Here is a 14,219-nt window from a genome sequence, read left to right as displayed (position 1 = left end):
CTGACACGGGTTACATATTGATATACATCAGAGTAAAATATGATGCTGGCGGTGTGGTTTATAATTAACACACTGGAAACAAGTGAATTATTTCAGGCATGAGACACATGACCAGTGAAAGCTGCTAACTGCACCCCTAGAGAACTGAATGGTGTTAAAGGTGCAGTTAGCCAAGGAGCAGGCTGTTCCAGTGTAGGGACTGTCCCACTGACGGACCACAGCAGCTGCGGCTGTATTATTACTCTTACAGTCTCTCTCTCCTCTCTTTTCCTGCCGTCAGGGCTCTGTTGATCAGCAGTGGATTATCGAGGCAGGATGTGTAATATCTGCAAATTAAAAAGGCAGAAGGTGTGAGAGAAAAAAGCGATTTGAGAACACTCACTGGACTGATCTCTACTTTGCATTGCATTCTTCTTAACTCTTGTGTGTATTTGTTTTGTTTTTTTCCTGTTCATCATGTGTTATTGTGTGTTTGTTTAGCTTCTGCGTGAGCACAAGGCCATCATCATTCAGAAGATGGTCCGAGGCTGGTTGGCGCGGCAGTGGTTCAAGCGGACGCTCGAAGCCATCGTTTACCTGCAGTGTTGCGTCCGCCGCATGCGAGCCAAGCGAGAACTCAAGAAGCTCAAGATCGAAGCACGTTCGGTGGAACACTTCAAGAAACTCAACATCGGCATGGAGAACAAGATCATGCAACTGCAGCGCAGGGTGGACGACCAGGTACCACACTTCGCACTAAGATGCTGTGGCTTGTTGTGCCTCATTTAAAAAGACCAGTCAGGATGAAATCATTATGGTCGTTACTGGTCTTCTTGTGCACAATTCATTATTCCAAAAAAAGTTAGTGTTCATTATGGTTCATAAAATGTAGCTTGCTCTGCCTATGAAACTAATTTTCTTTCTGGCTGATTCCATCTTAGTCCTTCCATCCAGCCAGCTGTCATGTCAATACTATTTTTCACAGTCAAATCCCACCCTTGTTTTTTCATTGAATATCATTATTCAGTCGAAAAGACATCAGGTTATGGAAGAGAAACAGGTTGAAAGCACGCAGTGTTAACTTGATTCTTGTTGTTTTAGTTCCTTTAGAATGAGTCAGAATCTGTTAGCAGGACATGATCACATCATCTAGACCTTGGCTTCCCTGTGCAGAATCTTTGTGTATATGTATGTAGCTGTCGGTATAATACTTGATTTTAAAGACAAAGTGTAATTGTTACAGTATGTAGGTGCAATGTAAATTCAAAGGTGTTGTACAGTGGGGTTCAAACATCTGAATCCACATTGAAAAATAATTTTATTTGGGCACTGGATTCAAAATTGTATTTTAAACTTAAAAGAAACATGCTTTTGGGATTTCGAAAAATGCAAAACAACAAATAAAACTGAGAAAGAAATATTTAAAGGGGTCATATGATGCTTTTTTAAAGATCATTATTTTGTGTATTTGGTGTAACAGAATATGTTGACATGCTTTAATGTTCAAAAAACACATTATTTTTTAAATACTGTACATTATTGTAGGTCCTCTATGCCCCGCCTCTCTCAAACACTTAGTTTTCTACAAAGTCCCTCCTTCCGACAAGCGCAGTCTGCTCTGATTGGCCAGCTGACCCAGTGCATTGTGATTGGCCGAACACCGTAAGCACTCGTCGGAAATGTAACGCCCCTTACCATAATCGCGAGCTTCATCTTTCAAAATAAATGTAAAGACAGTAAATAATGTCATTAGTTTTACCATCAGTTCAAGAACTCAAGTTCAAGTAAAATTGCTCAAATTCCCAAGAATAATCCTTTATATACATATTGTATATTTATTTTATTTATACATTGAAAAAACATTTTGTTTTGTATTTGCATATGCGTTTTATGTTTTTATACATCAGGCTTTTATGGCTTGCATAGTATAATATAGTGAGAACATATAGCTCACACATGAGGAGGAAAAAAACACTTTTTTAATTTATTTTTATTAATGTGTTTTAAACACAATTTTATTTAAAGGCCCAAACTGGGCAAAATATGCAATTTGGTCAGATGCTTTTATGTATATGGCCAAAAAGTAAGATGAATTGCTGATTGCTTGTAAAGTAAATCAATGAGATTATTGTATAGCAGACTAGTTACTAGTTAACTATAAAATGACTTTTTACATACTAAAAAGAATGAACTGTCAATCAGAGTGCAGAAGGTTTTGATCCTGTTGATCATTTATAGGCCTTAGTAACTGAGGTATCAAATACAGTATGATGCCCTAGGATTTGTAGGGTTAAATACAATTAATTGATGTTCTGTTTTGCTTGCACTCTAGAACAAGGAGAACCGTGTTATCAGCGAGCGTTTGAACAGTCTAGAGGTCAGCCATGCTGCAGAGTCTGAGCGTCTGCGTGTAGAATTGACACGTCTGCGAGGGGCAGAAGAGGACGCCAAAAACAATGCCAACAAAGTTACATCTCTTCTGGAAGAGCTGGAGCGACTGCGCAAAGACCTGCAGAACACACGGAAGGAGAAGAAAGCAATCGAGGACTGGGCACAAACCTACCAGGACGAGATGGAAAAGGTGCTGTTAGTTCAGATATGTAGTTGTGTGCAGATGTGATGTGCCTGCACTGGTGCGGGCTTCACAAAGCACTTTACAAAAAGTTGAGGGTGATTCACGAATCAGTTTGTTTGTGTCATTGAAAAAAACTATAAAAATGAACAGACTTATTTATTTTAATGAGTCATCACCCAGTTATGTTCCTTAGAAGGCAATTAATTTGGACAGGGAACTGATTCACTGATGCATTTGAGTCATCTCCCATTGGTGTTCCTTTAAAGAGGGTTCATTTGAATGGTTCATTTCAGTGGACTGACTCATAAAACTGATTCATTACTAAGTAGTGTTTAATTGATCAGTTCATTTGAATGGCTCATATCGACTGAGTCAAAAAAGTGATTAATTACATTTTCATGGTTCTGATGCTCCAAAGTTCTCCCATACTAATGTGCAAAATCTTTGAACATAACAGAATGATTTCTAATAGCCTGTTAAAAAATGTCTTACTTTCCAAATTATTAGTGTACGACTCATATATAAATGAATCATTTATAAACAGTAAGTGTGTTTTTGATATGTGTGTTGAGTGTTCATACAAAACCTCACTAATCATGTGGCATACATTAGCAAATTTCCACAGCAGGTCCCCCAAAAAAGTAAAGTTAGACCCATAGGTTACCTTCACTCCCTTGCTTTTAGACAGTCCTCCTAGATTGTCAAGCCCTCTAAAGACACAGATATACTCTGTGTCTCCATATTCAGGGATTAGAGAGACCTGCACACTGCCTTAAACCTGGAAAGAGAAGAGATCTGTTCATTGACACAGGTGAGAGAGATAGAGACTAGAGCTCAGCTTAAATGTTAGAACTAGTTGTAGTTTTAGGGTGGTAGAGGACTAGAACGATTCACGAAGCCACAATAAACAAAGTACTGGGTGTGTGTTGAATAAATAAGTATTTCTCAGCAGTTAAAACAATGTTCCTGGGTCAATACAAGCATCTGTGACATAAACAGTGTAGTTTATTTTTTGAATATAACCATTAAAGATTAAGATGTCATAATGATTATGTTTGTGAAATGTTTGTAACAGATGATCTCAGAACTAAAGGAGCAAAACCACCTGCTGAAGAACGAGAAAAACGACCTGAACCGACTGATCCAAGAACAGAGCCAGCAGTGGACAGGTAAAGAAAAACTGTGCAAAAACCTCTGTCGTTCTATTAGGCTTAGAGTTTTTTTTTTATGTGTTAATAATATTAAAACAACAGTGGAATATATTGCCCATTAATATACTGCCCAGTCTGATGCTATTCTGACTATTCCTAGATTTACTCAGATCTTAAAACCAAAAAACAAATCCAAATCCTTTAGATGATTGAGTAATAATTCAATATTGGTTGACTGGTCTGTGGGAATGTGTGTCAGTGGTGTACATATAATATATACAGGTGCATCTCAATAAATTAGAATGTCGTGGAAAAGTTCATTTTTTTCAGTAATTCAACTCAAATTGTGAAAAAAATTCAATGCACACAGACTGAAGTAGTTTAAGTCTTTGGTTGTTTTAATTGTAATGATTTTGGCTCACATTTAACAAAAATCCACCAATTCACTATCTCAACAAATTATAATACTTCATAAGACCAATAAAAAAAACATTTTTAGTGAATTTTTGGCCTTCTGGAAAGTATGTTCATTTACTGTACATGTACTCAATACTTGGTAGGGGCTCCTTTTGCTTTAATTACTGCCTCAATTCGGCGTGGCATGGAGGTGATCAGTTTGTGGCACTGCTGAGGTGGTATGAAGCCCAGGTTTCTTTGACAGTGGCCTTCAGCTCATCTGCATTTTTTGGTCTCTTGTTTCTCATTTTCCTCTTGACAATACCCCATAGATTCTCTATGGGGTTCAGGTCTGGTGAGTTTGCTGGCCAGTCAAGCATACCAACACCATGGTCATTTAACCAACTTTTGGTGCTTTTGGCAGTGTGAGCAGGTGCCAAATCCTGCTGGAAAATGAAATCAACATCTTCAAAAAGCTGGTCAGCAGAAAGCAGCATGAAGTGCTCCAAAATTTCTTGGTAAACAGGTGCAGTGACGTTGGTTTTCAAAAAACAAAATGGACCAACACCAGCAGATGACATTGCACCCCAATCGATTTTGTTTGACAATCCTCATAAGGCTGCGGTTCTCTCGGTTGAGACTTTCAACCGAGAGAACTTTCTCGGTTGAACTTTCTGTTAACATGCTTGGATACAGCACTCTGTGAACAGCCAGCTTCTTTGGCAATGAATGTTTGTGGCTTACCCTCCTTGTGAAGGGTGTCAATTATTGTCTTCTGGACAACTGTCAGATCAGCAGTCTTCCCCATGATTGTGTAGCCTAGTGAACCAAACCGAGAGACCATTTTGAAGGCTCAGGAAACCTTTGCCGGTGTTTTGAGTTGATTAGCTGATTGGCATGTCACCATATTCTAATTTGTTGAGATAGTGAATTGGTGGGTTTCTGTTAAATGTGAGCCAAAATCATCACAATTAAAAGAACCAAAGACTTAAACTACTTCAGTCTGTGTGCACTGAATTTATTTAATACAAGAGTTTCACAATTTGAGTTGAATTACTGAAATAAATGAACTTTTCCACGACATTCTAATTTATTGAGATGCACCTGTATGTGTGTTTTGCAGAGAAAATGCAGAGGGCTCTGAAGGAGGAAACTCAGCAGTTAGAAAACGATTTAAACGAGGAACGTTCTCGCTACCAGAACCTTCTTACCGAACACCTCCGACTAGAGGAGAAATACGACGATTTGAAAGAGGAGATCACACTTGCTGTAGTGAGTACACACTTATTTAGGGATTGCCAATCTTCAGTGCTTTCAACTAATCGGTGGGTTTTCTGAATGACTACTCAACTAGTGTATCTTTTTTTTCTAGAATGTTCCAAAACCTGGTCACAGACGCACAGACTCCACACACAGCAGCAACGAATCAGAATATACCTACAATTCAGAGTATGCCGAGTCCGAGGAAGGGACCCGCGGAGGGGAGGTGAGATTAGAATGTGGAATATCATTAAGATCATTCACATTATACTGTGTCTATGTTTATGATAGAATTAAAATTCCACTTCTTTGAGTTTGGCTTTTTCAAAGATCATACAAATAAAAGTAACATAAAATAGCATATAGATTGCATGTGCAATTATGGGATGTGTTTTATTCGATCTTTAGGACGTTTCCAAGGCGATACTGGATATGTCCTTGTTCCTAAAGCTGCAGAAGAGAGTTTCCGAGCTAGAGCAAGAAAAACAGTCACTACAGAACGAACTCGATCGGAGAGAAGAGCAGTTTCAGCGGGCTAGAGCTAGGGTACACACACACACACACACACACATTTACATTTACAGTATTTACTTTTTAAATGAGGATGTACAATCTGTTTTTATTTGAAGTTAAATATAATGACTCTCCATAACCCAAATACTAAAAGAATATAGATTTTTTTAAGGACATCCTAAATAGAGATTTTCTCATATTTACTTAAATTCTAGACACAATTTTATAAAAAAAAAAATTAATGCGAGGTGAATGCCAGAAATGTACCAAAAAAAGTATTATACTTATTAAACTTATATATATTATATATATATAAATATATATATATACTGTGTTACTGATAATGTGTTTTTTTTATTGACCAGGATGATGAGGAACATAAGAAAGCTCGTAGTGCTGAGCTGGAATATGAATCTCTCAAGGTAAACACACACACTGTCTTCTATTTCTTTTCTTTTTTTCCTGCATTGTGGCAAACCACTTCAGTTTGCAGTCTTTAGAATTGATTGAGTTAATTGAAAAGCAGTGGCTGCTTTTTTGCTTGCAAAATTCTTCATGAAACTCACTGAACTCTCTCCAAGCTCACAGGTGTTGAAACACCTAGAAGTTGGCCTTCTACCATAAAGCTAGATAAATGATGAGGAAAATAAAGCCATATATAAATCTCTCTCTCTTGTGTATTCAGCGTCAGGAGTTGGAGTCAGAGAACAAGAAGCTCAAACATGATTTGAATGAGATGCGTCAGTCTCTGAGAGGCAGCGCTGAGGCCGGTTCTGCCGCTCCGGGTTCTCCTGCGTACACGGTCCTGCTGGATCAGCTGAACGCCTCCAACGAGGAGCTGGAGGTGCGGAAGGAGGAGGTGATGGGGGTGAGTGAATTATCAGGAAATCTTTATTCTGGAAGTGAACTAATCCTTCAATTTAAAATAGTATAAAGCATGTCATCTGTTGTCATGTATGTGTGCTAATGTTAACTTTACAGTTTTAATGCACGACCAATTTTCTTTAACAAAATTCCAATTTTACTTTTATTAATTGACAATGAAGTGAAGTGCTATACTAGAACCAGGTCTTGTGTTGTGCCTGATGCTTAAATGTATTATAAAAGTCAAAGTTAGTCGATGGATGCGGTGATTTGTAACTTGTGAATGTGAACCTCCTGCGTGTGTTTAGGCGACCATGACTGAGCCTTTACCGTACATTGAGGATGTGCAGAAGCTGACTGATGCAAAGGAGATCTCCCAGGCCTACATGGGCCTTAAAGAGACCAACAGGTACATTACTTTTCTTTACATTTCTTTCACTGTCAGTCAATCACATGCTGTATCACAAAACAGGAAATCCATTGCTGAATCTACTGAATGTGTCCCTCATCTGGGATCTACTCATACTGCATATGTTGTCTGATGTCCTCTGTCCCCCATCTTTTTTACAACAGAGGTTCTTAAACTTGCATCCCCCAGAAAGCTAATGCTTCTCATATGTCACAATGTATTTGTGTTAGAAATTCAATCTTGAAATGTTTTATACACTACCTTTCAGAAGTTTGGGGTGAGTAAGATAAGAAAAATGTAAAGGAAATTGTTTTGTTTTTTTTGCACCCTCAGATTCCAGATTTTCAAATTGTTGTATCTCGGCCAAATACTATCCTATCCTAACAAGCCATACATCAATGGAAGGCTTATTTATACAGATTTCAGATTATGTATAAATCTCAATTTCACAAAATTGACCCTTATGACTGGTTTTGTGGTCCAGGGTCACATATTGTTTTAATTCTTTGAAAAGTTCTGGTAAAATAAATTTTTTTGAATAAAAGTATTAATTTCTTCTTCTTCTTTTTTTTAAATAAAAATAAATAAATACATAAAAGAGAGAGAAAACCTTACTGACCCTAAACCTTTGAATGGTAGAGAATATTACATAACTATGTAATAATGGTCTAATAATTGAAAAGTGAAAGAACTTCAGTATCACATAGGGAACACACATTCACTATTAACTATTAATTAGAGTTTTCCCTCAGTAAACTACTAAGTTGTTGCTTATTGAAAGTAAGTAAGGTAGTTGTTATAGTAGTTATGTTTAGATAATGGGTTGTGTTAAAGGATATAAAATATGGTAATGCAGAATAATGCCTCTCTGTTTGACAACCTCTGTTCTATATTTGCTGCTGGTTAAATTCTTTGCAGTTTCTCGCACAGACCCAGTAGTGTCACATCTATCTCCAACCAAGGAAATTATGACTTATCACTCTCACAATCCTTTCACAAGCCTGTGTGTTTACCCTACCTTACCTACCTGTTTGGATCAGCCCTCTGTCTGTCTGTGTCTGTCTGTCTGTTGATGGCTCATCTCTGTCCTGCGCAGATCACCCAGGTTTACACGCAGACCGACTGAAGTGAACGAGCTTGTGAGCAGGTTGAGGTAACAGATGGACGGGCATGATGGGCCGCTCTCACTGCATGTGTGTGCAGCTCAGAGCAGAGCAGCGAATCAGCCTCATTCCAGAGCCCATACATAGACAAGAAAACATAAAACAAAGTCCAATTCCAGGCATTAACTCTAATATGAAGGAATTATCTCACATAGCCAGACCTTTGGCTATCAGCATAAAGTCTGGTCCACTTTGCAGCTTATTATTGCCAGGCACCACCCTCTTAGTCAGGAAGATGTTTTAGAGGAAAGCTTATTTGAAATCGATTATAGACCAATTTGGAGTCACAGTTACGTCACATGCAGCTGCGCGCGCATTGTGGTGGGAGAAAAACACTGGGAACAAGTGAAGGGAAGCGGGTAAAATCCACGGAATAAGAGAAAAACGTATTGTTGTGCCTTTGGATGTCAGAATCGGAATGCAAATAATTGTATATAATACTGTCGTCAAAGATGCCATTTGAAGCTAAACGCAGATGTTTAAACCGACAGACTATGGATTAAACCTGCTATGATTACCCTACTTTAAAGCATAAATTAGATTTAAACAATAGGTCTATATAATATTCACATAGGGGACATATTGTATTAGCCCTACAGTTAAAGCATGAAATACTATTTAAACATATAACATTTTACATAACATTTACCTATTTTAACTCACAATTCTGCCTTTTTTTTCTTGCAAATGCAAGTTTATCGCCTAGTTCGAACTTTATAACTTAATTAAACTCAACAATTGCGAGTTTGTCAATTCTGAGGAAAAAAAGCCAGAAGTGTGGGATTATAAACTCATGATTCTGAGCCGAGGGAAAAAGAGAATGACGAGTTGATTTTTCTTACCAGAATTACCAGTTATAATCTTTTGAAATATAAACTCAAAATGTCCTTTTTTATTCCATGGCTTGCATAGACTGCTACGTTAAAACTGGCATTTTCTGCCACCAGATAGGCTCTGCCCACAAAAAACGTCATCTCTGTTTGCAAACGCTGAAATTGGTCTATAGCATGGCAATATAACAGTGCAGCAATTTTTGCAAACAATTCTACAGAACAAGCCCACAAAATCGCATTGTGTGGTGTCATTTTGATCAGATATTTTGTCCGTCCAAAAGTAAAAAAATAAATACATTTTACAGTTTTGTGTGCATTATGCATCAGATTGTCAGTACTATGGTGGTCTGTGGGCAAGTGTCTGAGGCTGAGATTATGCCATGCCGCCTTCTCAAAAATTTGGGCAAGAGTAATGAGGGTTTGGCTTTATTGACCCTGCCAAATAGATGCAGAACAACAAATTCAGTCTATTAGATTACTTTAGGTGATGGCTTTGCAGTTTTTAAAAGGCTGCGACAACAACGCTTGGTCATGTGACTCAGTGTGTTGGACGAATGAACCTACACATGGCTTCTGGCTGACTGCTTTAGATGCAGTTTATTACTCATTATGCAGTGGACAAATAGCTACAGCAATTAAAGCAAATGAACAGATGACAAACTAAGTGCTTTTTTACATTTTTCAATGTTTGCTACATTTGCAGTCGTCTTTGTCATAATGATTTTATCTTCATCATTTATTCTGTTTGCATTTCATCTTTCTGCTGTTTTACTTCATACTTTAATTAGCTGATTGTTTGTCCGTTTCTTTGTTTTTCGTAAATATGTCATTTAATCAGAATAATCCATATTATTAATTACCTAAACCAGACAATAGTTCACCCAAGAAAGAAAATTCTGTCATAATTTACTCATCTTTGTGCCATTCCAATCATAGAAGACTTTCTTTCGTCCACTGGAACACAAAGGAGATGTTTTGAAGCAGTAGTTCTCAAACTGTGGTATATCAATAATATATAATAGTGAAGCATAACTATACAAATATGTTTATTAGAAAATAAAAGTATTTGTAACTACTTTAATGCTTTTTAAGATGTGCAAACAGAGCATCCATATTGTACATTTCAGCTTACAGTATATCCAAACATACAAAAATTAGCATGGAAGTGTTTTATTCTGTACAAAAAATAATAGGATCTGGCTGGACAAAATTTTTAATTGATAAAAGAGACTCTGTTTAAAGATATATAAGGTATGAACTAAGTTTATTGTATCTATGTAATGAACAGATTTAGACTGTTAATTATCCATTGTAAATAGTTCCCTTCTCAGTACAGTAGCTCTCAAATCTAAGTTACATTTCAAATATTGTGTTCTGTTCCTCGCATACTTTTACATATATTCCAAATTGGGTGAACAATCCTTTTAAAGGGGTCATATGATGCTATTTTAAAGATCATTATTTTGTGTATTTGGTGTAACAGAATATGTTGACATGCTTTAATGTTCAAAAAATTAAAATGCGTTGCACAAATTCGAACATCTGGGTGCTGTTCTGTTGTAAATAAATCTTAACCAATGATTCCTAATTGCATCTAATTCCGGAAGGCCAAATAAAGTGCTTTTGCTTTCGCACTGAATCACACAACGTCTACCTGACATGGCTGCATCAACACTACTGCTTAAATAGGGAAAATCTTGGGGTAAGCAAAATAATCTTGTTTTTCTGTTTGAAATCAGATTATTTTGCTTATCACATTGGCAGATTATTTTGCTTGTTCTAAGCAAAAACTAACTTAATTTTGACTTGTTTTTTCTGAAACCAAGACAATTTTTACTTGTCTAGAAAATCCTTCTTGATTTAAGAATTTTTAGATATTTAGGCTGGAAACAAGACAAAAAATCTAAGTAAGAAAAGCATTTTTTGCAGTGTATTCACTGAAATAAAATATAAAAAACCTAAACATACATTTATTTATTTGTTTGTTTGTTTGTTTTTCCAGATTACTTAACATTACTTATTTTAATTTAACTTGATGTACTAAAATAATTAAAACTGATATAAAAATAAATAAATAAAACTATATAGACATTAAAAAAGACAAAAAATGACAGAAACACAACACAGTTACTAAAACTAAAAAGCTAAAATTAAAATATACAATATAAATATAAGATAAAATAAAATAATAAAAATGAAAACTATAATAATATCTTTAAGATACTAAAATTACACTGATCAGCACAATATTTTAGATTAACAGTGAATAACAACATAATCTCAATTTGATCCTCAGTCAAAGCTGACCTGGAATATAGCACACAGATTGCATGTTCTATTTTTATGGTGTAATATCATTGTGTGGAAAAGCTGCATAAAAAACTTTGGAAATTGTCCTTACAATATTTAGGTTTTAAATGACGATTGTTAGTAAATAATGACAGCATTTTCATCTTTGGATGAACTGTTCCTTTAACGCTTCACAACAGAAAACTCAAAACAGAATCAAAAGCTCTTCTAATGAAGAACTGTTTGTCTAGTTATTTGCTCTCTCTGTCTGTGTAGGTTGTTGGAGTCTCAGTTGCAGGCTCAGCGGCGGTCTCATGAGAACGAGGTGGAGGTTTTGCGTGGAGAATTGCAGAGTGTTAAAGAGGAGAATAACCGTCAGCAGCAGCTGTTAGCTCAGAACCTGCAGCTTCCTCCAGAGGCCCGAATCGAGGCCAGTCTACAGCACGAGATCACGCGCCTCACCAACGAGAACCTGGTCAGTACAAACACACTACTAACACTTTCCTATACCAGTGGTTCTCAACCTACATCCTTTCCTTTTCCTTTCAACAGCGTTAGGTGTCCCATAAATGTCAGTTGATTATTAGAGTAGTGTTATTGCCTATTTTTCATTATTAATTTCATTATTAGTTATTAGTTATTAGTTAGTAATCAGTCATTTTCAAGATGAAATTGTATGCAACCTTGCTTTTGTTCCTTAAAGGGGTCATAGGATGCTACATGCACTTTTACAAGTTGTTTGAACTGAAATGTGTGTTGGCACTGTGTGTACCTGTTTCAGCAGCTCCTGTGACAGGTTGAACTTCTTCAGCTGGCGAAGGAAGTATAACCTCTGCTGGGTCTTTTTAACAATGGATGTTGTTCATTCTCTATGTGAGAACTCTATGTGAGTGTCCCACTTCAGGTCCTGAGAGATTGTGGTGCCCAGGAACCTGAATGACTCTACTGCAGTCACAGTGCTGTCCATGATGGTGAGTGGGGGGAGTGCAGGGGGGTTTCTCCTGAAGTCCATGGTCATCTCCACAGTTTTTAGCATGTTGAGCACCAGGTTGTTGAGACTGCACCAGACAGCCAGCTCTTTTACCTCCTGACTGTAAGCAGACTCGTCACCATCCTGAATGAGGCTGATGAGTGTGGTGTCGTCTGCAAACTTCAGGAGCTTGACAGAGGGGTCTTTAGAGGTGCAGTCGGTGGTGTACAGGGAGAAGAGCAGTGGGGAGAGGACGCAGCCCTGAGGAGCTCCAGTGCTGATCGTACGGGTGATGGATGTGTATTTTCCCAGCCTCACTAGCTGCTGCCTGTCTGTCAGGAAGCTGTTGATCCACTGACAGACGGAGGTGGGCACGGAGAGCTGAGTTAGTTTGGGTAGGAGGAAGTTTGGGATGATGGTGTTATTAATGATAGCTCATTACCATTTAAAGGAAAATGCTACTAAAACGGCTTGATCTGAAAAGAGCTGTTTTTAACGGTAAAAAAGGTGTTTTTTACACTACCATTGAAAAATTTTAACCAAACTATGTTACAGGCTTTTCATTGAGACCCTAAAGAATAATATCAACTTGTGGAAAGTGGGCATCCTATGACCCCTTTAAAGTGGTCAAATGTACAAAAAGGTTGGGAACCACTTCCTTATACAGAATGAGTTTATGAATGTTGGCCCTCAGCAAAAGGCTCCTCACAATCTAAAACGGTTTATTTTCTTAATTTCTGGTGATGGTTCAAGACCCTGTGATATGATAAATGTAGTATTATTAGATTTGAGTGTTCTTTTATACAGTAAGTTGACAAAACTAGCCTTTAGCAGATATTCAAAAAAATTTAATTTAAACAAAATAATTTAATATTTAAAATATTATTTTGACACGGTCTCATTTTTTTGTGGCCCGTAAAAACTGCATTTTTTTTTTTTTTTTTATGGTGACATTTGAGGCACTTTGGGGTGTTTTGCTATGAAACTGACCAATTATTTATTAAAGTGACAGACCCTTTCACACCAAGAACAATAACTATAACAATAAAGTTTTAATAATCATGCTAATTCTATGAGAATAGTGAAATCCACACTATAATGATAACAGCATAGAGGAGTGAAATTGTGGTGATCTCTTTCAGAACTTTTTTTTCCAGCTGATAACCAATAAAACATTCATCAGAATCCTTCCAATATTAAAGAGCTTGAGCATTTAAAGTAGCAGCTTGCACTTAAAATAAACATAATGTTATCATCTGTTGGTGTGTATGCTAATATAGTTATGATTCTTGGTGTGAGCGGGTTTTAAGAATAGAGTTACCTGTAAATTTTTTTATCCAATTGTGGTTGATTCCATCTCTGTGCATTTTATACACAGCAATACAGCAGCTTGACAGTTACACATAGTGATTATTTTGTCTGGCCCCAGGTTTATTGATTTTTAGCGTTGTTTATTGTTTAGTATTTTAGTATTGTTTTTCACCCTCTGGTTAACAAGTGCAGAAATCCGACAAAAATGCAAGCTGCAGTGGAGGGAAATGGGTAATGGGTAAAATCCATGGAATAAGAGAAAAAATATTTTTGGGATATTAGAATCGGAATGTAAATCATTTTTATAGAATACTGTCATCAAAGAAGCCATTTTAAGCTAAATGCAGATGTTGAAACAGACAGACTATGGATGAAAACTGCTATGATTCATCTACTTTTAAAGCATAAATTTGATTTAAACAATAGGTCTACATAATATTCATATATGCAGTTCATAGGGCACATATTGTATTAGCCCTACAGTTACAGCATGAAATACTATTTAA

General features: G+C 36.8%; 1 protein-coding gene across 1 annotated transcript in view; it reads left to right on the top strand.

The window, feature by feature from the left end:
- The window catches only part of LOC107588547 (unconventional myosin-Va-like), an 83,640-nt gene that overhangs the window by 54,838 nt on the left and 14,583 nt on the right, over window positions 1–14,219 (top strand). The window contains exons 22-31 of the mRNA XM_016276683.1: window positions 481–720; window positions 2,312–2,560; window positions 3,630–3,723; window positions 5,225–5,373; window positions 5,474–5,587; window positions 5,770–5,907; window positions 6,240–6,296; window positions 6,560–6,742; window positions 7,047–7,147; window positions 11,709–11,907. Coding sequence (XP_016132169.1) covers window positions 481–720; window positions 2,312–2,560; window positions 3,630–3,723; window positions 5,225–5,373; window positions 5,474–5,587; window positions 5,770–5,907; window positions 6,240–6,296; window positions 6,560–6,742; window positions 7,047–7,147; window positions 11,709–11,907 — 1,524 coding nt within the window. The remainder of the gene's footprint in view (window positions 1–480; window positions 721–2,311; window positions 2,561–3,629; window positions 3,724–5,224; window positions 5,374–5,473; window positions 5,588–5,769; window positions 5,908–6,239; window positions 6,297–6,559; window positions 6,743–7,046; window positions 7,148–11,708; window positions 11,908–14,219) is intronic.

Source organism: Sinocyclocheilus grahami, unplaced genomic scaffold (assembly GCF_001515645.1).
Source record: "Sinocyclocheilus grahami isolate Dianchi unplaced genomic scaffold, SAMN03320097.WGS_v1.1 scaffold105.1, whole genome shotgun sequence".
Taxonomy (NCBI): domain Eukaryota; kingdom Metazoa; phylum Chordata; class Actinopteri; order Cypriniformes; family Cyprinidae; genus Sinocyclocheilus; species Sinocyclocheilus grahami.
Note: the sequence above shows the minus strand (reverse complement) of the source record. Positions and strands in the feature narration are given on the sequence as shown.